Source organism: Punctularia strigosozonata, assembly GCF_000264995.1.
Source record: "Punctularia strigosozonata HHB-11173 SS5 unplaced genomic scaffold PUNSTscaffold_11, whole genome shotgun sequence".
NCBI lineage: Eukaryota > Fungi > Basidiomycota > Agaricomycetes > Corticiales > Punctulariaceae > Punctularia > Punctularia strigosozonata.
This window is the reverse complement of record NW_006767443.1, coordinates 450,368-471,766: the sequence shown is the minus strand read 5'-3', so window position 1 is coordinate 471,766 and position 21,399 is coordinate 450,368. Positions and strand designations below refer to the sequence as shown.

General features: G+C 55.3%; 6 protein-coding genes across 6 annotated transcripts; 3 read left to right on the top strand and 3 right to left on the bottom strand.

The window, feature by feature from the left end:
• Positions 1-382: 382 nt before the first annotated feature.
• On the bottom strand, positions 383-2,647 carry PUNSTDRAFT_115458 (cytochrome P450; the record flags this gene model as incomplete). Its single annotated transcript, XM_007386509.1, has 11 exons — positions 383-600; positions 657-793; positions 856-937; positions 989-1,169; positions 1,356-1,475; positions 1,546-1,661; positions 1,716-1,867; positions 1,922-2,039; positions 2,125-2,253; positions 2,307-2,384; positions 2,455-2,647. The coding sequence occupies 11 exons, from the start codon at positions 2,645-2,647 to the stop codon at positions 383-385; spliced, it is 1,524 nt and encodes a 507-aa protein (XP_007386571.1).
• Positions 2,648-4,303: 1,656 nt separating this feature from the next.
• PUNSTDRAFT_136896 (Aldo/keto reductase) lies at positions 4,304-5,817 on the bottom strand (the record flags this gene model as incomplete). Its single annotated transcript, XM_007386508.1, has 7 exons — positions 4,304-4,387; positions 4,450-4,625; positions 4,683-4,910; positions 4,954-5,104; positions 5,170-5,394; positions 5,455-5,536; positions 5,591-5,817. The coding sequence occupies 7 exons, from the start codon at positions 5,815-5,817 to the stop codon at positions 4,304-4,306; spliced, it is 1,173 nt and encodes a 390-aa protein (XP_007386570.1).
• Positions 5,818-7,494: 1,677 nt separating this feature from the next.
• Positions 7,495-8,792, top strand: PUNSTDRAFT_136895 (uncharacterized protein; the record flags this gene model as incomplete). Its single annotated transcript, XM_007386507.1, has 2 exons — positions 7,495-8,302; positions 8,353-8,792. The coding sequence occupies 2 exons, from the start codon at positions 7,495-7,497 to the stop codon at positions 8,790-8,792; spliced, it is 1,248 nt and encodes a 415-aa protein (XP_007386569.1).
• A 1,082-nt stretch (positions 8,793-9,874) lies between these two features.
• PUNSTDRAFT_122009 (uncharacterized protein) lies at positions 9,875-14,261 on the top strand (the record flags this gene model as incomplete). The annotated part of the gene is made up of 13 exons (XM_007386506.1): positions 9,875-10,130; positions 10,214-10,328; positions 10,383-10,554; positions 10,604-10,731; positions 10,837-11,022; positions 11,087-11,729; positions 11,795-12,210; positions 12,270-12,345; positions 12,403-12,560; positions 12,615-12,715; positions 12,777-13,092; positions 13,151-13,430; positions 13,486-14,261. The coding sequence occupies 13 exons, from the start codon at positions 9,875-9,877 to the stop codon at positions 14,185-14,187; spliced, it is 3,549 nt and encodes a 1,182-aa protein (XP_007386568.1). The 3' UTR covers positions 14,188-14,261.
• Positions 14,262-14,447: 186 nt separating this feature from the next.
• Positions 14,448-17,738, top strand: PUNSTDRAFT_122008 (Pkinase-domain-containing protein). The gene is made up of 15 exons (XM_007386505.1): positions 14,448-14,854; positions 14,927-15,028; positions 15,087-15,269; positions 15,317-15,332; positions 15,393-15,483; positions 15,541-15,618; positions 15,675-15,804; positions 15,859-15,875; positions 15,930-15,947; positions 15,999-16,050; positions 16,107-16,111; positions 16,164-16,196; positions 16,249-16,292; positions 16,340-16,418; positions 16,483-17,738. Exons 1-15 carry the CDS (start codon positions 14,610-14,612, stop codon positions 17,631-17,633), a joined length of 2,244 nt encoding a protein of 747 aa, XP_007386567.1. The 5' UTR covers positions 14,448-14,609; the 3' UTR covers positions 17,634-17,738.
• A 772-nt stretch (positions 17,739-18,510) lies between these two features.
• Positions 18,511-19,573, bottom strand: PUNSTDRAFT_73604 (NAD(P)-binding protein; the record flags this gene model as incomplete). Its single annotated transcript, XM_007386504.1, has 6 exons — positions 18,511-18,668; positions 18,724-18,765; positions 18,830-19,058; positions 19,111-19,175; positions 19,236-19,457; positions 19,528-19,573. The coding sequence occupies 6 exons, from the start codon at positions 19,571-19,573 to the stop codon at positions 18,511-18,513; spliced, it is 762 nt and encodes a 253-aa protein (XP_007386566.1).
• Between the last annotated feature and the right edge of the window lie 1,826 nt (positions 19,574-21,399).

Here is a 21,399-nt window from a genome sequence, read left to right as displayed (position 1 = left end):
GTACAAGGCTGACAACGCCAGCAATGGTTCAGCGATGGGATAGTGTGCGTTGTCGTTGTCCAAGAGAACCTTCACTCAGACTGTAGTGCCAGACACACTGCTCGGTTCGATCACGTGGACTCATTACCGTTTCAAGCTTTCGCTTTAGTTGAATAGTTCGACTTCGCAACATCCAGCCCATCGCAACTCAAGCATACCAACGAGCCATTGGAATGTCGCATAAAATGTCGCGGATAGCTGGATGTAAAGCTGGAAATTTCGCTTTGCATTACAAAAAAGTCTGCGTCTGGATATACGCCCCAACAGAACAGTGATAGATTTATGAGATAGTTAATGACATTTCATGCACATGAAACTCGGGTCAAGCTGTGAAAATACGATTTCAAAGAGCATCTTCGAACGACCGAATCAGCCCGGCAGCCCGTGCAGAGCGAGGTTTGATCGTGCACGCGAAATGCGTCGGATGTGTAACGACCCCGCTCGTACGATCCAGTACGGGCTCGATGGCAGTTCCCGAGTTGTCCAAAGGCTTGTCAATGTTGAAAACTGCGAGGGACATCGCGCATTGGAGAAAAATAGACGCATCGGCCAGTTGACGACCTTCAACGGAAAAACATGTCAGAGGAGCAATATGCAATTGAATCGATGTCCCAAACCTGGGCATATTCTGCGGCCGAACCCGAAGCAGAACAAGCGCGAGTCTGTTTCAGCAGGTTTACCCTCCGCCTCGAGGAACCGGGACGGGTTGAAGTTCTCCGGATCACGGTAGGTAGCTGGATCGTGGAGGAAACCCCTACATGCAACAGCGAATTGAGCTCCCAAACATGCACAGAATGCAACGTCGATCATGCATACCAGACGTTCGGGATGCATATGGTACCCTTCGGAATGAAGAAGCCTTCATGGATATCGTCCTCTCTAAGCACATGAGGAAGAGCTACGCGACACCAGTCAGTTTCATTACTAGTCAGACTGGCGATCCGCTTACCTTGAGGCAGCACCACTTGCCACCTCATCGTTTCCTTCACGAGCGCATTTATGTACGGCAGATGCTCTCGATCCGCCAAAGTCGGTAGCCGGTCCGGCCCAACAACACGGTCAATCTCTTCCTGTGCTTTCTTCTGAACGTCGGGGTGCAGCATCATCGCAAGGAAGAACGAATAGTTGGCCTGAAATATCAGTGAGTTATATTGACACACACACAATGTATCAGCAGCGGGAGGCACTGACAGACACGGTCTACATCGATGCGTTTGTTCATCTGATGTATTTTCATGATAAACGCAAAGCTTACCGTATCTGCACCACCTATGAATGAGATTTAGGGGAGCGCCGTGATCGATACTGCCTGTAACCTCACCTCCATATATATTGACTCCTGCCCACCCCACCATGTCCTCATTGTACGGAGCGTTCCCTTCAGCGACCTTTTCCAGGCATTTTGAGGTAAAGCACCGCATAGCTGTTCCCTTAGCCTGGGGCAAGATGAATGCAGTTAGCGCTGAATCTTCCCAGACATCGAGATGCTGCTCGTTGTTGTCATACCATTTGCTCCTTCACGAATGCAATCGGCATGTCCTTCCCGTCGTACAAAACCTTGCGCATCTCTACCGCGGCCCTCTTAAATCCCATACCGGGCAACCACCCGGGAAGATATGCAACTATATCGCAAATGAGCCAGCATGGCCTGACCATCGATGTGCGCATCGACTTACGCCAGGGGATGATATCCACCACGTAGTGCCCGGGGGTGGTCACGTCTCCGAACTCGATCATAACACGCTCCACAAGGTCGACCATCGGGTCGTCTCCCTCTTCGACGAGCTCGTAACCGTGACACACCTTGAGGATGATGGCGCCAGCCAACCTGGGCAAACATACACGTGAGCATACCCCGATCAAGAGTTGCACATGCACTCGCCTGCGCAACTCCTCTCGCAGACCGTCAGGATTTCTCGAGAGGCGGTACAGAAACCGGTGCGTTTCGTGTTCCTCGATGGCTGTATGAGCGTCCAGATTCTCCTTGCCTGCGAGCACGCCTGCAACGGGATATGATAGTCAGCCTCTCGCGAAGACACTCTGCTATACAGGCACAAATGCCGAAACATGAAACGGAATACGGACCGTGGAACATTTTCCGGAAAAGCCTCAGTCGATCGTTGTACGGACTGAAAATGCAATGTCCCTTGTGTCCAACGAGGTCGCAGGCCATTTTCATCCATGGGCGATCACTGTATATGTTTGACTTTTTCTCTGCAAGCTTGGGTTCATAAAGATTACGACGTGCACCAAAATTGGCAACCCACCTAGCATGTCGACCGCGATCTTGGAGGAGTTGATGACCAGCATGTTCGTTCCGAGCGCTCTCACCATGGAAAGGTCTCCTACGAGGTAGCACACCTCACGTCAAGATACACGTCGTTGGAGAGCACGTTTCGATATTGAAACTCATACCGAAATCTCTCCCCCAACGCGTGAACGTCTCCCACTCATGGTCCTTCGGCAGATCCAGGAGGTTCCCTATGAGGGGTAACCCACGGGGGCCAGGAGGCAGACGCGTCGGAGACGATCGCGCAATGAGCCGTCCAAGGAGATATACGAATAAAGCAAGCAAGGCTGCGTCAATGAAACTGACGCCGGAAGGCATAGCGCCGACGAAGTGAGAGGGAGAGGGGAAGTTCAGTAGTAGCAAAGAATTCTGGCCCTCATGTTAAGTATCCGCGCATTTAGACCATCGCCTCCCGCATTCGGCTGGATCAGAAGAACATTAGCTTGACGTGGGAGACCGCGGGTTGATCCTGAGGCCGGAGAGGACATCCGCCCGATGTTACGATGTACAATACGCCACTCGTGCATATCCCAAAGGTAGTTAGCAGGTCGAACTGCTCCGCCCGAAGGAGACAGAGGGGGCACAAGTGCTATGGCGTGGAATGGAGACCTCGGGTCATGACTGTGAACCAAGCTTAGCTTGTATACCCGGAGCGACGATTGGCGAACCACGGTGTCAATAATGCCGGATGGAGCAACATCAAAGTTAGAACTGAACTCAGTCTGAGCAAAAGTCCTCGATGTCTCATCGTAACTCGGGCTATTCGAAAGGCCGACGCGAAAGAATCTCCGAGAAATGTGACGCGCAGCGAACGGGAGGATTGGATTGAGTGTGAAGCATAGCCCCGGTCAAGTTAGCCCCGTGCATGCACCATAATGATAGATGCGCCGAATAGACTCGAAGACAGCTGGGATGCAGGTGAAAAGCCGACAACGTAGTGACAATCGCTGTTTGAAAGTCTTGTCCAGATTACGGCAGCGACTGACAGTCACAAACCGGTAGGTAGATTGCAGTGGTCCTGGTAGCGGAACAGCCGGGTGCTGCGCTGCACGTACGCCACTCGTGCAGGCGACGTACCAGGTAGAAAAAACCAGTCCACTGACTCAGTTTGTCTCTGACCCTATTTTATACTGCTGTACATGTCTTGTCATGTATGTACATTCAGTCTCACGGATCTAGAATGGCAAGTGGTCTCGGTCAAATCTGTCTCGCAGAATCAAGCGTTCCCAAACGCAGCCTAAGTCAGTACTTCTTGCAACGGCCCAATTACCCAATTGCAACGTCGCGACCCACTCTATCGCAATTCAAGACGCTTGGGACATGCACTATCAACGCTCACCTGAACGAGGACTCACTGAATCTGAAGTGCAAAGCACGACGCACAAAACAGTGCATCGCACTGTCCAGCCGGATTGTGACTCGTCTCTGCACTATGTGAGGATCACTCTCGATTCCAAATCTGAGAACCATGAGATCTACGAGGAAACCGTGGTGGTCAAGTTGATTGTTTCTACTTCCTTCTTCTTTCAACCGAGGCCTACTGTCTACGGCTCACGAAACTGAAACCATTTTCAACCCACGTTCAGATGGGGTAATGTTGCAGATATCCGAAGAGTCGATAGCTCTCATGGTGGTACAATTTCGACGCGCAGACTGACCCTTGAGGACTAATCGCGCTCAAAGGCACGGAGTACACCTTCAAGTTCGCCTGCATCCATCGCCTGCAATCGATGCTATCCCTGCTGCTCGCTCATGCAGGTAGTCCAGCCTCGACAAAGTGTTCGAGATTGCTTGATGCTCTTAAGATCGTCTCAAGACGACCTGGCGATGTGAACAAGCTGCATATCAATGCAGAGTACCATCCCTCCCGTTTTCCGCGTGTCCTAGATAGAGGTCGCCCGGCACTCTCTCCGGTTTTCGTCCCGTCGTCACGATGTATTCTTCCACACACTGTACATAAGGCCTTTCCCATGTCTACTGCGGACGGATGACCGGGACCAGCGGATCTTTGTCCAAGTTCGACATCGCCATGAACAACGAGTACTTGGTCCCGTCGCCCTATCCAAAAGCCGAGAAGTTGAGGCCCCGCCCCAACATTCCGTGAAAATGGGACTGCTTACGATCATGCTGTTCGGGAACCCGGGGTCGAACGGCACGATGCTCTCGAGATACTCGACTTGCTCGGGCTTGAGAGTGATGCTGAGCGCTTCAATGTTCGCGAGCAATTGCTCGACCTTCCGTCCGCCGACGATGGGGAATACGTGCGGCGTCTTTTGCATCAAGTACGCGATCGCGACTACGAAATGGTCAGCATAATGTGGACACGGTGAAGGATCGGGGGCGGCTCTCGTACCGGCAGTGATATGCTTCGCGCCGACCTCGGCCGCGACCTTCTCGAGCGCCTTGCACACCTTCCTCTCGTCCTCCGTTCGCTCCCAATTTGGGTTCAACACCGTCCGGCCTTTCTCACCCGACTCCCGGCGGCGCTGCTCTTCCTCGTCCGTGCGGATCTTACCGCCGGCGAGCACGTTCCACGGCGCGAGTGCGAGGCCTGATTGGTCAAGAAACGACGTCTCAATTCCTGGCGCGTATATGATCAGATTGTAAAGGAAGAGTTGGCTCACCTTCATAACGAGCCATGGGGATAATTTCACGCTCGAAGGAGCGTTCCATGACGTTCCATGCGCCTTGGTAGATCACGAACGGCGTTTTCCCGTGATCACGCGCGTACCGGTTTGCCGAGGATACCACCCATGCCGGCGTATCAGATATACCCTGTACATTGCCCCAAATGGGTGAGCACCTCACACTTTGATCGGAGAACGGACGGCTGCGCTCACCAGGTAAAGGACCTTCCCGGCCAGGACGAGCGCGTGGAGGCCGTTCATGACCTCCTCCACGCTCGTGTCCCAGTCCCACCAGTGCACGTAAAGAATATCAATGTACGACGTCCGAAGTTTCTTCAGCGAGGCCTCGACGGATATATGCAACGACTTGACGTTGTTGCCGATGTAGTTAACCTTCTGGGTGATCGACTGGTCGTGAGACTTGTGCGGAGACGTGTACTGGGAACACAACTTCAGTGACCCTTCCTAAAGAGACCAAGTTGGTGATGTGCTACAGACCTTGGTGGCTATGACGAGCTGGTCGCGGATACCCCTCTTCTCCGCCCACTCTCCAATAATCTCTTCCGATCGCCCGTCCTGGCTGGCAAAAAAGTTTATTACCACGGACACCGGACATCGAGCATATGCAACCGACTAATTGCTCGACGTATCGATGAAGTTTCCGCCCGCATCGAAGTACGCGTCCAACAGCGCGATCGACGACTTCTCGTCCATCTCCCCCAGGCCGATCGTGTGCCACTTATCACCGATGTTGGCCCCGCCGAGCTGGATCGGGGACACATGGATACCTGCTGTAGGTGACAAACGACGATAACGGCCGAGGTTGGTCCGGGGAAGAGGGGCTGGTGTGAAGAGCGACATGGCGGGAATTATCTAGTATCAATGTTCTCCTTGGGCAAGAGCGATCTGAAGCATGAGCTAACTGAGGCGTCGCGCCTTTTATTGTGCTTGGAAAGAGGCTTTGTCACGATTCATTTCCCTGAGGTTACGCCATGGTAGTGACTGTTGAGAGGATGAATAAGCGGTCGATCTCCCCGTGTACGCGTATGCGCGGCGGCAGTTTAGACACGTACCACACACCCCGCGCCCACGCCTGCAGACCCACATATCTTAGGCCGCTAGGCGATTTATGGTGCGAGCAGTACGGCCGTCATCGAGACATTGGTCCTTCATCTCGTTAACGGAAAGAGCTGGAGTCATTACCAGCAATGCTATAGTGGTGGACTTGTAGCGGGGAACAGGAGCAACTTCCACGGGAAGAGCTCGCTACGTACGCGAACGCGGGCAGCAGTGTCGATATATTCATCCGTCCGCAGGGGGGGTTGAACGCAGCTTTTGACGGATAACCGCAGGAAAAGCGAAGTCGAGCTTCATGCTGATGCACACCGCGTAACGACTGGAAGAGCAAGATCGGCATCAGGCACGAACTCCTTGAACCCACATGAGCAAGTCGGAGAAAAGGGTGTACATACGATGAACCAGAAGCGTGCTGACCCTGTATGCTGCCGAAAGCCTACGTGTTTCACTTTCCTCGCGTGGAGAGTATCCCCGAGACGTCTGAGGCCGGGTATACTTACGTGCCAGCAAGTAGCAGACTTTGAGGCTGCAGATACATGGCGTGTAGACTCGTGGGAGGGGCTGAGTCGCGGTGACCTCCTGTCGTCGCGCGACTACAGCCGTTTTCAAAAATCATGAGCGCGGCACCAGAAACGAGATGCGCGTCGTGATGACCCCAAAGCTGGGTTTGCTGCCAGCACATCGTGTTCGACGACGAACTCTACGATGATGCGCCCTAGGATAGCATGGAAATGATTAAAATACACGTGAGGAGCTCAGAGGATGATTCTGAGGAGTGGTAAACATGATATTCAAAGGAATTAACGAGCAATTTCCCGGTAGCAGGCAAGGATAGCGTCAGCGAATGTAAACCATGATTATGGACGCTATGTCCAGCAAATCTGGACACAGTCGAGCCTCTGTATGAGCAAATTTGTGTCCCAGGAGTCTACCAATGTTTTCAACAACGAGATGTTTGGGAACTCATCGGCGACTCGTCATTGGGGAGCATTGGGTAAGACCCTTACATTAGGGTTACTGCCAGCGGCTCACTGAGGGGCAACCATTGTACAAGTGTACTGCTCCAAATCAAGGTGTAGCCCGCTATCAAGAAGATCCCATAGGCGAGTGGAAGTTGACAGAATGGGTGAAAGACAATCCGCCGGGAGCATCAAGTTGAGGGAATCAGAAACCCCCAGAAACATTGCACATCGTATCTCGAGCTCAAAATCGGGCTAACCTTTGGCTCCCTTATGCTCGGGCACTCCTCAGACAACAACAGCAATACGATCCCGTCGAGATGCCTGAGCTGGCTGACCTCCTGAGCTCGCCGGCATCGCTGATCTGGCGGTGACCCCACTTTAGGGTCGTTCACGACGCGCGTCTCGTTTCTGGTGCCGCGCTCATGATTTTTGAAAACGGCTGTAGCGTTATTGCTCTGCAACATTCACGATCTGCTCATAATCTGGCTGTCCACCCAACATGACCCTCGAGAACAAACTCCCTCAAGAGCTGTGGGACTGCATTATCGATCTTCTACACGACGACAAGGATGCACTCCGTGCGTGCTCCCTAACCCATCGTCGCTGGCGCAGCGCCAGCCAGTACCATCTGTTTCCTTCCGAGCTCTTCCTACGCGCTAAGGAGGACCTGGACACGATCAGAAATCTCATCCAGTTCTCGCCCAACATCCTGGAGAACGTCACGAAGATCCGTGTGGTGGCCGTACCGATGGGACAATCAGAGATTCCGTTCGTCTTTCCCCGGGTCGAGGAGCTCACGGTCTGGCTAGAAGAGCATATCCCGGATTCCTTCAAGACCCTATCAGGGGAGTGGAAAGAGTACCCCCTGAAATTGGCTCAGAATATCGCGGTCTGTTGCCCCGGTTTGAAAACACTCGCGATCGAGCGCGCCGCGCTGGAACCCATGTCCGTTTTCCAGGTCCTCACTTCTTTGCCCCACCTCCGTTGCGTCCGCATCGGTCCGAACGTGAAAATCAGGTCGGTTTACCCGCCGAGGCCATTGCCTACGGAGGCGCCGGCGCTCGACATCGCGGAAATCCACCTAGATCCCGCCCCATATGTCGTAAATCACTTCAGGCTCGTGTGCGACTACCTGGCCCATCTCTGCTCGCTCGGTTCCCTGGCATCCCTCTCGCGCCTGAGCTGGGTACCCAAGTGGATGCTGCAGGAAGAGTTGTTGGCTTTGCGCAAGCTCGTGCAGCTTTGCCCCGGCCTCAGATATCTGCACGTGTCGCTCCAGGGCTATTACCTATACGCCGATCAAGAAGGTGAGCATGCGACCGAGCGAATGATGATGAGTTCTCACTTGCCCTCGCAGAGCGCTTGGACCTTGCGAACAACCCGTTGTTGGAGTCCTTCTGCGTAACCATCGAACTAGGCAAATACAGTTCGCTCCGGAAGGCCGCATTCGACGTCGGTGGGGTTCAGGCCATCCTGGAGAGCGCAGCGTTGGCGACGATCACACGCTTCGAAATCACGTTCACCGTTTCGACGGCCTGGGGGAAACGAGACGACGGCGACAAGTGGGCGGCCCTCGCGGACGCGCTCGTCAGGCTTTCGGATGTCGTCAAGTTGACTCGGGTCCGCGTCAAAATTTTCGCCGTTGTGTATGGCAGGCCCCACTCGATAACACGGACAGAATCGGAGACGTATAACCGAAATGTCAAGGCACTCGCGGAGCAACATGTGGGGTCGCTTTGCGAGAGAATACAGGCGCTCGACGTGGATGTAGAAGTCGTTGAGGATGAGGATGCGTGACAGGGTTGCCGCGCGCTCTGTCGCCGAACGGTGTATCCCAACATGCCGACTACCTTTCACGACGCGGAGCTTGGAGGAACGTTCTCATTCCGTCATCTCCACTTCGGACGCCATCTCCAGTATCCTGCAGACCCACGGGCCACGGACAACGCCTTGTGGAGCGCGAAGGCGGGGGGGATGACGAGCTTTGCCATCGTGGGATTGGGTGACACCCTTCGCGTCGCAGTCGTATCTCGTAGTCATGTATCTTCTATGTTGCTCGTAGAATCGACTTCCGCCTCGTTCTCCGCGTTCATAGACGTGCTTCGATTCTCCGATGCTTTGGATATCGGTACCTTCTTTGGCCATATTCTTTGAGCGATGATGAACAACATGTGTTCGATAGCGGAGTCATGTGCGCGTACTGCGAGTTTTCAGTAAAGGAGATGGTTCGAAGGATAATTGATAGAGCTCACCGGCCATGGTATCAGGTGCACTCCCTGATGCCTCAGACCACAATTTTGGCAGAACCATTCCCGGCGAGATTCGTTTCGTCATACTACGACGAAAGTGCCGGCGACCTCTGCGTGAAACAAGGTGAGAGATGAACGTCAGAGCGCGGTTATGCGTCGCAACAAGATACGCACCTATTTGCCGATGTTCAGTCGCGTCGCCCTTCCAACAGCGAGACACGTCGAACGAGACACAATGACTCATCCGCAATCGTCGTCTACAGTTACTGAAAAATGTTGTTTGTCTCTCCATTGACTATTGCTGCCACAAGGGAGATTGCGTTAGCGCCCGTCCGGCTGTCGAACAGTAGACGCTGTTGGTGATGATACGGCCTGAATCAATGAAGGTCGTGAGCGAGTGTCGACTCGGCAATGCCAATGTTCCATCCGGCGGACAATCATTTGGGATGAAGGTGAAAGGCAGAGCTGGGATCCAAGGCCACCAGGAGGCGCGCGCCCGCTTTGCCTTCAGCCACCACGGTGGCGTACATCCCGGCCCAGTTCTGAGTTTCTGCTGTGTCTGACGACCAACCACCAACCCATAAGTCGAGATATCCTGTTGGTTCTGGAAATAAGCGCGCGACGTGCGTGATGGCAGCCCCGGTCGACCCCCTGCAGGCCCTGCAAGCCGCGCTCGCCGTTCCCGCCGACTCGAAGGAGCAGGCCGACCTGCTCGCCGCCCTGCGTGAAGCGCTCGAGGCGCAGCCCGCGCCGATCCCCATCCTCTGTGGCACGCTAGTGAAGACCGTCGCGGGAGCGGGCGACTCCTTGTTGAAGAGATGGGTGCTGGACTTGCTGCAGTACGCGATATGTCGGAGCGCATTGAGTTTGGAGGCAAGGACGCAGTGTCAGTGACTTTACTCTCATCATAGCTTCTCGTTGTCATCATAAGCATGGAATATCATATTGATGTTGGTACTGCTACTATAGTAGCCGGGCAGAGCTTGGACACGCTCGTTGGTCTGTTGCGCGACCCCAATCCGAGCACCGTCAAGATCGTGGTGCAATGCTTCGCTACGGTGTATCCACTGCTATTTCGCGTCCTGTAAGTGACATTAGGATGTCGCCTGTACTCTGCATACCTAACGGAGGTTGCAAGATGTACGAGCAATATGAGCATGCGCCCTCAGTGGGATATGCTCGCGCAAGCCAAAGCCACCATCCTCGAGTGGGTCTGGGCGCCGACCGTCACAGCGGGAGTCAAGCTGGCCGCGATCAAATTCCTCCAACGAGTGATCATCGTGCAAACTAGGGGCGTGTCGGATCCTCGAGTGCGTCTTCAAATCTTCCATCCTTCGTTCTGGTTAACACGTCGTGCAGCTACAAAACAAGAACGACCCGAACATCGCCATGTGTCCCACCAACCATCCCTTCATCCCCGTCCAACAACTCGAGCAAGAAGGACTCAAGCTCATCGAGAGCGTCATCACCATCCTCTACACCTCACAGTATGTCCTCCGCCTCCGCCTCCACCCCTACCCCAGTCGCGCCATGCCACTCCGCCACGAAATGCAATACAGAACCGAGCTTAACTAATTTAAATGCGCTTCTAGGAACCACGACATCCTCTCTGCCATCCTCAACTCCTGGGCGACACTCCCGAAGCTGCGACCGTCTCTGGCGCAACTCGTCGTCTCTTCCCTTGCGTCATGGACGCCCGCCGCCCTTGCCGGCCTCCCCGCCAGCGAGGTCAAGAGCGCCGAAAAGGCCGTGCGCATCCTGCTCGTCCACCTATCCAAGTACGTCAACATCCCATCCACGGTGCCGAAAAGATCGCTGATTAACTAACATGGACGTCATCAGAACGCCGCAGGCCCAACCGTACATCCAGCAGATCAACGAAGCGCTCGCTGCTCAAGGCGTTCGCATGGACCGCGCTGCATCCGAAGAAAAAGCTCGCAGAGCCGCGCTCGCAGCCGAAGCCGCCCGCCTCAAGCGGCCCATGGAGGCGTCCCCTACTCCTCCCACCGCATCCTCTTCCGGGACTCACGCGGAGCCGGACGCGAAGCGGGTGAAGCGCGAGCACGGCGCGGCGGGCAGCGCGGCGAACGCGAATTTCCTCGCCTCCTTCGATTTCTCGTCATTGCCTGCGTCGCTCGTTACGGACCTCATAGTCGCGAACCTGCAGGCGTTCAGCGAGGAGCGGCTTGCGGAGCTCGTTAGGGCGTATCGGGTCGCGAACGGGGCACCGGTGCCGGCGCTCGCGGAGGCCCCCGCACCTGCGCGGGCACCTTCGGTCGAGCCTGTACCCGGGCTTTCGGGGACTGCGCCAGAGGCGGAAGCCCCGAAGGCACGACCGGATGGGTCGGCGAAGGTGGATAGAACGGAGGTTAAGGAGAAGGAGGGAGATCGGGAGGTGGCGGTTAAGGAGGAAGTGGTGAATCCCCTGGACATGAATGTGGACGGAGAAGAGATAGAGTATGAGCCCGAGAGGCTGAACCAAGAGGTAAAATCCTCCTACCTCGATGGCGACCGTGGTCATTCATTGTCCCTGCTTTCCCCTCCCTTTAGCTATCGGGCGATGAGGCGGCGATGGCGATGGAGACAGAGGCGACAGAGGAGGCGTTGGGTGCGGATGGGGAGCTGAAGATCCAGCTGTTGACGGACTTTAGGCTCCCGCCGCCGCCGGAGGTGCCGGAGACGGAGCGCGACGCGGTCGTGCGCGCGAGCATGATGCGGCTGTGGGACGAAGTGGACGCAGACGGCGCGCCGGAGGAGAACCTTGCTGTGCCCGAGCTGTGGATGACACTCGTGGTGCGGATGGTCACGCGCGTCGCTTATCCGCCGAAGGGGGATGGAGGGGGCGGGGAGGAAGAGAAGGAGGAGAAGGGGATGGAGGTGGATGGGGGAGACGAGGTCGGGTACGCAAGGCAGGAGAGGCTGAGGCGGACCTTGTGTGATTATATCATGGCGGATTTCCCCCGACGGTGAGGTTCACTTCACGGATCTGGATATTTGACGTTTTCGTGCTGATAGCGTTATCAAGGGTACGGCTAGCGACGGTGTGGATGAACGAAGAGTGGTACAACGACCAGATACGAACACGAGGTGACCGAAGTTGGGTACGTAGCCGCAGATCGTTCTTGGGGTCTCAGCGATATACTAAGCTGGTTTTACAGCGGCCGAACTACGACACCTGGTTGAACCAGATTGTATCGGCGTACCAGACGCAACTCGACGCCAAGGACCGAACGTTTTCTCGGTTCCTGCTCGACATACCCTCGGTTCCGATGGATGTGTTTGCGCTGTTGCGAGATTTGTGTGTCGATCCCGAGAGGTAAGGATGGTTAACAGGGCGAAAATGATATACTGAATATGGGTCATTGATCAGGCGTGAGGTGGGCTTTACGGCTCTGCGGGGGTTTGTGATGCAACGGCCATCGCTGAGGGACGATGCGATAACGGTGTTACTAGATCTGACAACACATCCAGGTAACGTTCTCGTGCAAGGAACTTATATGTCGATGCTGACTACGTGATCCTTTCCCCGCAGAAAAGCTCACGCGAGCAGCCGCGATCAATACCGTCCGGCGATGGGTGCCCGACCAGCAGCCGATGGATGGTATGGTACGCGACTTTGCGCTCCAGATGCTCCGGAGGCTGCAGTCGACCAAAAAGGGCGCATCTTCCGGAGGTGGAGGCGAGGACACAGCAATGGACGACGAGGATGGCGAGCTCCCACCGGAGGAGCTGGTGCAGACGCCGTACTTGGGAGAGCAGATCGAGATCCCGGCGGTGAAGGCGGAGGTTCTGCAGCACGTCGAGCTGTTGTTCGCACTGTCGAGACAGGTACCGGAGTTTCTTGACGAGTGAGTTTTCGTGTTCGCTTGAGGAGGACGAAGGTAGTTAATGAATGGTGCCGTGCAGAATATTCGCTGCATACAGCCAGATGCATCAGTCCGTGCAGGAGACGGTACAAGATTTAATCACGCCCTTAATACGGTCGCTGGGGTCAGGGCACGGCAAGCTCCTCACGCTTTTGCGGACATTCCCGCCCGGCGCCGAGTCTCTCGCGCTGCGGGTGCTCAATATCTTCACGGAACACGGACGGCCGAGTGCACCGCTTGTGGTTCTCGTGAAGAGTCTCATGGCGGAGAGGGACCTGGACGCACGGTTCTTGATGCCCATCATTGGGGAGATGGACAAGGTAGGTCATGCTCTTCGCATGATGGATCCGATATTGACTACACTGTGATCCTCAGGCGGACATCCACCGACATCTACCCCGCATCGTCTCGATGTTGAACGGCACGCCAGAGAACAAGGCTCTTGTGCGCGCCGTGTTCAGCTCGATTGTCACCACGCCGCCGCAAACGTTCACGACCGTGACCTCGAACCTGCCACGCGTGCGCCAGAGCGAGTTACTGACGCCTGCGGAGTTGATGGTCGTGCTGCACAACTCGGAGAAGGAGATTGGGTTGAAGAGCGCGATGGAGGCGATCGGAATCTGCTTCTCGATGACGGACGTGTACCGATCCGAGATACTCGCCGTCGTGCTGCAGCAGATCGTCGACGAGCCGGTGCTGCCGACGCTCTTCCTCCGGACGGTGATCCAGGCCGTGCAGACGTACAAATCGCTCGTCGGCTTCGTGTCCACCACGCTGCTCTCGCGCCTGATCACGAAGAAGATCTGGACGAACCCGCCACTCTGGGCGGGCTTCATCCGATGCGCGAAGGTGATCGCGCCCGCGAGCTTTGGCGCGCTGCTGCAGCTGCCGAAAGACCAGCTGCGAGACTTGGTGGACAAGCAGCCGGATTTGAAAGCGGGGTTGAGGGAGTTCGTACTCAAGAAGGCGGGGAACAAGGCGCGTACGGCGGGGTACCTCGATCTGTTTGGGGAGGACGAGCCAGGCGCGCCGAAGGAGCCGGGAGGGTCGAAGGAGGGTACTCCGACGCCAAGTTGAGCGTGTTCAGGCTAACGTTTCTCTTCATGCTAGCCGAGTATGTATACTGTACCACGTTTCGTCTGTTGTCGAGCTTAATTATCCATGGATTTGTTCGATCGCTGGGTTTATCTATAACGTCAAAGATAAGAAGATAAGATGAGGCAATCAGTTTTGTATATTATCAAGGGAAGGAAAGTGACGTAAATGGCCGCCCGAGACAAATTGCCGTGTACTCAGAGCCTGAGCGGCAGTTGCACGCTTTGGCTGCCTTGAGGACACCCACCTCGGAACGCGACCACCCCTTGCTTTCCTCCGCTACACCCTCCGAGGCCACGTACACGATACTACTTAAAAGACCAGACTAGTCGCCCCGGGCCGTTGATTGCTCGGTTTCAATCCCTGCTTGCTATCTTTCTCCGCGTGCGCTGCGGGATCCTGTCATGAGCGAGTCCACGGACAGGAGGGGGCGTTCCCCGGGGCCATCGCCGAAGGGCTCGCGCTCGGGCAGGCGGGCGAGTCGTCCGAGCCGCGCGGTATCGCGGTCGAAATCAAGGTCGCGGTCGAAGGAGTCGAAGAAAGGGTCCTCGTCGTCGGTGGAGGCATCGCCCGGATCATTCCCGGCCAGAGGGCGATCGCGCGTCAGGCGACCCTCGAACCCGTTCTCGGACGAGAATCTAAGGCGGAGGCGAGTAGCAGCGCGTTGTCTATTGTTTCCGCTCCAATCGTTTCGCTGATCCAACATCCTGGATTCGCGCAGGGGGTATCACTCGCTCATCTCGTCGTTCGGGAAGATATTTCACGTCGAGAAACGATGGAAGCTCATTCGGGAGATGGGATCTGGGGCATATGGAGTGGTGATGTTCGTGTTCCGTCCGTTTACCACGTCGTGTTTGCTCACGCGCATCGGCCCCGCAAAGCTCTGCGGCAGACGAGATTTCCGGGGAGACGGTAGCCATCAAGCAGGTCAACCGGGTGTTTGACAAGATACAACTTGCGAAACGCGCACTACGAGAAGTGACACTCCTCAGACATTTCGCTAATCACGAAAACATCACCGGCCTAATCGACCTGGACGCCATCTCTCCCGATTTCAACGAGATGTAAGTTCTCATATGATGTTGTGGGCTATTGCTGATGTCGGTCGCAGTTACATCTTCATGGAGGTACGCTACAATCGGGTGATCCTAATTTTGGTCCTAAGAACGCGATTCCGCTCTTGACAGCCTATGGAAGCAGATCTGCACCAGATCATCAAATCCGGCCAAAGTTTGACCAATGAACACGTCCAATACTTCCTCTACCAGGTTCTACGAGGTTCGTATACTTGATCTCTGCTTATCGTTGTTCCTCACAAGCTCAAGGACCGTTTAGGCATGAAATATGTGCATTCCGCGTCTGTGGTCCATCGAGATCTCAAGCCTGGCAATCTTCTCGTGAACGCCGACTGTGGTATCTCCGTTGTGCTAGGCTCCCTGTCGTCGTCTATTAATGTGGTTCCCGTCCAGAACTGAAGATCTGCGACTTCGGGCTGAGTCGAGGCTTCGAGCAGCGGCCGGATGAACATGCGACGACAAACATGACCGAGTATGTGGCGACGCGGTGGTACCGTGCACCAGAGATTATGTTGGCATTTCGGTGAGTTTGGGTCGCCTTCCCTAGGATGCAATCGAAACTGACGTTTGCGCGTAGACAGTATGACACGGCCAGTACGTTGATGTGAAATAAATACAAGCACCGAAGTTGACAAAACATCTTCATAGTTGATGTCTGGTCGATAGGTTGGCACTTTCCCGGTACCTTGTTCGTTCGGTTACCTCATAGCATCCTAGGTTGCATCTTTGCAGAACTGCTGCTTGGCAAACCGTTGTTCAAGGGAAAGGAGTGAGCATGGTCACCCTTGCTGCAGCTCCGACCGACCTGACACTCCGTTGCTCCAGTTATGGTCAGCCGTCACTCTCTCAATGCGTAGACGATCTCAACATAGTCTTTCGCAGTCGACCAGCTCAATAAGATCCTGGACGTGCTCGGTGAGTGCCTACTGATGGGTGTACGGCCACGCACTTATTTGTGGAAATTCAGGTACACCCGAAGACCCGGTCATCACTCGGATAGGGAGCGAAAGGGTGGGCCCTCTGGTGACATTTCTGGGGCTATTGACGAGCTTGCATAGGCTCAAGCCTACATCAGGTCGTTGCCCGTCAAGAAACGGGTTCCGTTCCACAAGATCGTACCCACGGCCGACAGCGCAGGTTAATACTCCCTCCACTCCTCCCGTCTGTTCACGACGTCTAACTCCCATCTTTGCCCCACCAGCGCTCGACCTTCTAGAGAAGATGCTCGCCTTCGACCCCGCCGCGCGCATCACCGTCCCGGACGCACTCGCGCACCCCTGGCTTTCGTCCTACCACGACGAGCAGGATGAGCCCGAATGCCCTATTCCATTCGAGAAGTGGCGCTACATCGAGACGCTCGAGACGATCGACCAGTTTCGGGACGCGCTCTGGAACGAGATCCAGGAGTATCGGCGCGAGGTGCGCTCCGTTGTGCCGGATATACTCATCGGCGGCGGCAGCCAGCCGGCGTCGCTCGAGCGCCCGCACCGGCCTCCACCACACTCGCAGTCGCCGGCGGTATCGCCCGCGATGGCACGGAGCACGCTGCCCGAGGTTCCGGAAGAGTCGTCGTCCGCGTCCGCATTGGGCAGCCCGGCAAAGATCACGGAGAACGGAGACAAGGGGAACGGGCAGGACGCTGTGGGCGAGGCGGTAGAAGCGCCGGTGCCGTTCCCCGCGAAGGAGCCCGACGCACCGGAGGCGATCGCGCCGATGCCGGTGGACCCCGTCGTGACGTACGCGCGTCGGTCGAGCGTCCTGCGTTCGCAATCGTACTCGAGCTACCACGCGCCATCGCCACGATCGCGTCATCAGCCGATTCCGTCCTTCGACGGGCACTACCACCCGCGCACCGGCCTGTCACGCGTCGTCAACGCCGACGCCGGCGAGGCGCTGGAGACGGCCGCAAGCACGAGCGCGGGCACGGCGCAACCTGCGGTGGCTGGCAGCGTGCCGTTCCCTGGTTCAGGATACGCGGACTACGTGATGCCTGCGCGATCACGTACGATGTCGACCGCGACGCGCGAGGTCGTCTCGCGCAAGCTCCTGCGCACACTCTCGACCGTGAGCATCCACGAGACGGGCGCGGGCCACCCCGGCGGACTGGCGGAGATTGCGCCGATCGGACGGTATATACTCGAGAAACGCGGGCCGACGGAGGTGACGGAGGCGGATAGGCCACCGAGCGACCTGCCAGGGGAACTTGGCGGGACCGATGAACAGAAAGGCGCTGGCGAAGGAGGGGAGGAGGAGGAGAAGGAGGAGAAGGAGGGCAAAAGCGGCAAGGGCAAGGAGAAAGATAAGCGGGAGATTGGGAAGGAGAGAAGGGCAGCGATGTTCACGGTCGGTTGAGGATTCGCGAAGTTCGGGAGGTTTCGACGGTGGTTTGGTGCGCGCAAACACATGCTTAGACATCATTTCTATAGAGTTCACATTGGGAACATCGAAAAGTTGTACAACATCATCATGCCCTGGCCAACCGTGTATCTATAGAGCATAGTCGATGCTTCTAGGTGCGATCTAAGTTACGTGCGAAGCGAAATATAGTATGCTACACCCCAATTCTACAACAGCGCATAAGACGTACTAACATACTGGACATACAAGATTCGGATGGGGTATAACACTGCGACCAGCCACTGCCTTGTACAAACCGACTTAGGTCAAGTGAATGCGTGCCACGGCTATGGGACCGTGGATAGCGCGCTGCTGCTGGTGAGGGTCATAGACGAGCCACGCGAGAGAACGAGGGCGGCCGGTTTATGAACTTCAACGGGGAGAAAGTTCCATGGTAAGACACGAAGGGCAATCCCACTGATACCGACATCTGGTGTTCAGAATGAAAATCCCGCGATATATCGAAGCTCCGTTAATTCGAGGCGAGCCAGGAAGTTGAGGGCGGGACTTTGAGATGAATTCGATTATGAAGGTAACGCAATGTGCACAATTGGATTGATACTTCTCCAAGCTCACAGCTGACATGAGCGATCATTCGTCAAATACGTTGCATCCTCTCCTGTTTGTGCCAAGTCGAAACCAGCGTGAGATAGTATTGCGTCAGCCTACCCGAAGTATTGGCAGCACCGACTCAGGGTTCAAGAAGCCTACCACCACACACGACTGACAAGTGTTCGATAGTGCTAAACTACCTTCAAGTCGAGTTCCTTTTTATCTCGCTGTACTCTACATGCCTCAGGATCTGCACTCCCATGCTCTGTCCAAGTTTCTACTACCACGGATTCTTTGCGCCGTCATAGTTCAGGAATTGACCGCCCTCGTTCTCCCTCGTGGCGTTGTCTATAACCTTCAGAAGAAAGGCGGCAGTGTCATCCGCGGTCTTGAACTCCACCCCGGGTGCGGTTTCACCCTTCTCTATGCTAGCCTTGGCTATTGAATGGTGATTTCAGCTGCATCGAGCACAAAGGGGGATATCATGACCTACTCATATCGGTGTACACCAGACCAGGACATATGGGGAACACAACTGCGCCCATGTCGTCAGTGACCTCTTCATGAATCTCATACTACGGGACTCCAATGATCCGCACCTAGTCCATCCTTCTCATGCTCAAAGTTCAACTTTCGACCCAAATAGTTCTCGGCGGCCTTCGATATTCCGTACGGCGTAGTCAGGACCGGCAGACTCGCTCCGAAATTCAAACCGCCGAGTTGCGAAGACACGGCAACGAATTTTGGAGGCGCGGATCCCGAGGATTTGCTCGCTTGGAGGAGCGGCAAGGCAGCTTTGAACAACACGAAGGTGCCCACGACGTTTACCTATAAGTATCTAGACGTGAGTGTGACGCTTCTCGTGACAAAACGTACGAACCTCGAAATGTTTCCGCAAGTCTTCTTCCGAAGCCTGGTATGCAGGGCCGGGCGCAAGGCTAATCCCTGATGACACCATCATCTGTATCAGATGCACATTTCACCAAAGTTACGAATTTCCCGCACCAGCGTTGGCGATGACGACATCCAAACGGCCGGCCTTTTCTTTTACGAAGGAGATGGCCTCTTCGTTACCCCTGAGATCGCTCGACACCAGCTTGACGATGTACAGCTTTCCCGGTCGCTCGGCTGCTAGCTTCTGGAGATCTTTGGCGTCGTCCGGGTTGCGCGCTCCTGCGAACACGACGGTGTTTTCGCGAGCGGACAGGGCTTTCACGAGACCGAATCCTGCGCGGACACATGCAAATCGTCATTATCTATTGACCGGCCAGGATAGCTCGAGGAACAAAATACCCACCGATCCCGCGGTTCGCGCCAGACACTAGATATACGGTGGGGGCCATGTTTCTCGTCAGTTACTAGCTCCCTAACAGTCGAAATGTCCTTCATATATACATATCGTACACCCCGAGGCTCGCCGTCGTAATGACCCTCATCGTGCCGCCAATTGGTCTGACAAATAATCGGGGATGATTAAGCCCCAACCCACATTACCAGGCCAAGCTTCCAAGGCGGTAGGTAGGTAGGTAGGTAGGTATATTTCCGGCGCGGTCCCAATAGCGGAACAACCGGTTGCCGCACCGCACGTCAATAGCGGACTCCTACTACTGGTCAAGCGCTCTGCAGTGCTGCCCCTTTCCTACGTACGAGTGCTGATCATGACTCATATCCATCAACACGTAGATACCGATAAGCGATAACATTGCGTGGATCGTCGCCATCTGCAACTTAGCAAGAATGTCCTTACAAATCCTCTGGTAGGCGACAGGGGTTCTCAAAAACTAGTGCATCCGATCACGATTGCCCACGCGCTCTCCGCAATCCGCTGCCAATGTGCATAGATCGACGGAATGATTTATCACCGGCGCCCATCGAAGGTCTACCAACTCACGCATACTTCATCGCGGTATGCGATGTTGTATGACATTGTACGATGCTCGTTCTTTACTACACTATTTTGGTGTCTGTCGCCTTCGTCTATGGGGGAGAATATTAGCTTCTGTGCGGCCTAGCTGGAGGTGGCCGTCGTGCGATCGCCAGCGCCTGATGCTGAATTTTCGTCCCAACTCCACCGTCGATTATGAGCATCTTCCGGCACGTATCGAAGCGCGAGTAGTGTCACCGGAGCAGTGTATTTCATGCTGTCCACAGTGGTACGCATGCTATCCGTTCCCTTCAACTATCGTAGCCCACGTGAAGATATCTCTCCCCTCTGAGCATGCCCGAGTTAACACGACACGCTCGGGAGTATTGTTTATGGAATCCGCCCGGGGACAGGCGCCCAGCAAAGTTACGCGCAGTCCCTTCAAGGGCGTCAATCATGCTCTGACAGAAGCCAAGTTGCGGCGCACACGGATTGCTCTCCATGACTGAACAATTGGCAGATCTCGCATTGAGTAACACGATATCGCATAGGAAGCGTATTGTATTTCGGGGTTATGACAACAAAAAACCACCAGTAGTAGTACACACATACAACTTAAATTGCGGGATGCGAGTTCCGGTCGAACGAGCACTGCGGAAAGGTGCGGTGTCAACACGTACGCGAAGCGCAGTACGAGTGGGCCTGCAGAATGCACTGAACCGGCGTCCAAGTCCACTTACACTCGGTCCCAAGGGCGAACAAGGATACCTATGGGTGTTGCTAACTGGCCTTGAAAAGAGAGAGAGATAGAATACCGGAGCTTACCTGTGCACCTATCTCGAGAGCTCCTACGAAATTCGAGTGTCGATTAAAACAGCCGTTGGCTTCCCCCGAAGGGTACTAGTCCCCCAGGCCACGAAGAGGCCGGCTGCCGGATCCCCAGCCAAAGGCGCTGGCGATCCTATTCTGGGAGGGTCTTGAACTTGAATTCCAGAGGGACCAAACCAGCGACCAGGGGACCAGAGGCAGAGGCAGCTGTAAAGGCTAGAAGAAAAGAGGGAAACCGTCGAGGAGACCAGGGGACCAGCGACCAGGAGGACCAGGGGCAGCTGTAAAGGCTAAAAAAGAGTGAAAACGTAAGGCCGCTCAGCGCGTCAAACTCAATGTGCCACGACTATCTATGGATCTACGAATGTCTAGAAAACTATCTACGCCACTCTCCCCATTCAAACTCTACCCCATCTCATTCTCCCCATAACAGCTTCACCCAACCCCATTCCCTTGAGGCAAACGTGGGAACGTCTG

Excerpts from the sequence above, each read along its gene's own strand:
- PUNSTDRAFT_122008 (XM_007386505.1), top strand. The coding sequence starts at position 14,610 with ATGAGCGAGTCCACGGACAGGAGGGGGCGTTCCCCGGGGCCATCGCCG. Across the intron at positions 15,029-15,086 it reads GGGGCATATGGAGTGGTGAT|CTCTGCGGCAGACGAGATTT; the intron begins GTTCGTGTTCCG and ends GGCCCCGCAAAG. Across the intron at positions 15,619-15,674 it reads TCTCGTGAACGCCGACTGTG|AACTGAAGATCTGCGACTTC; the intron begins GTATCTCCGTTG and ends GTTCCCGTCCAG.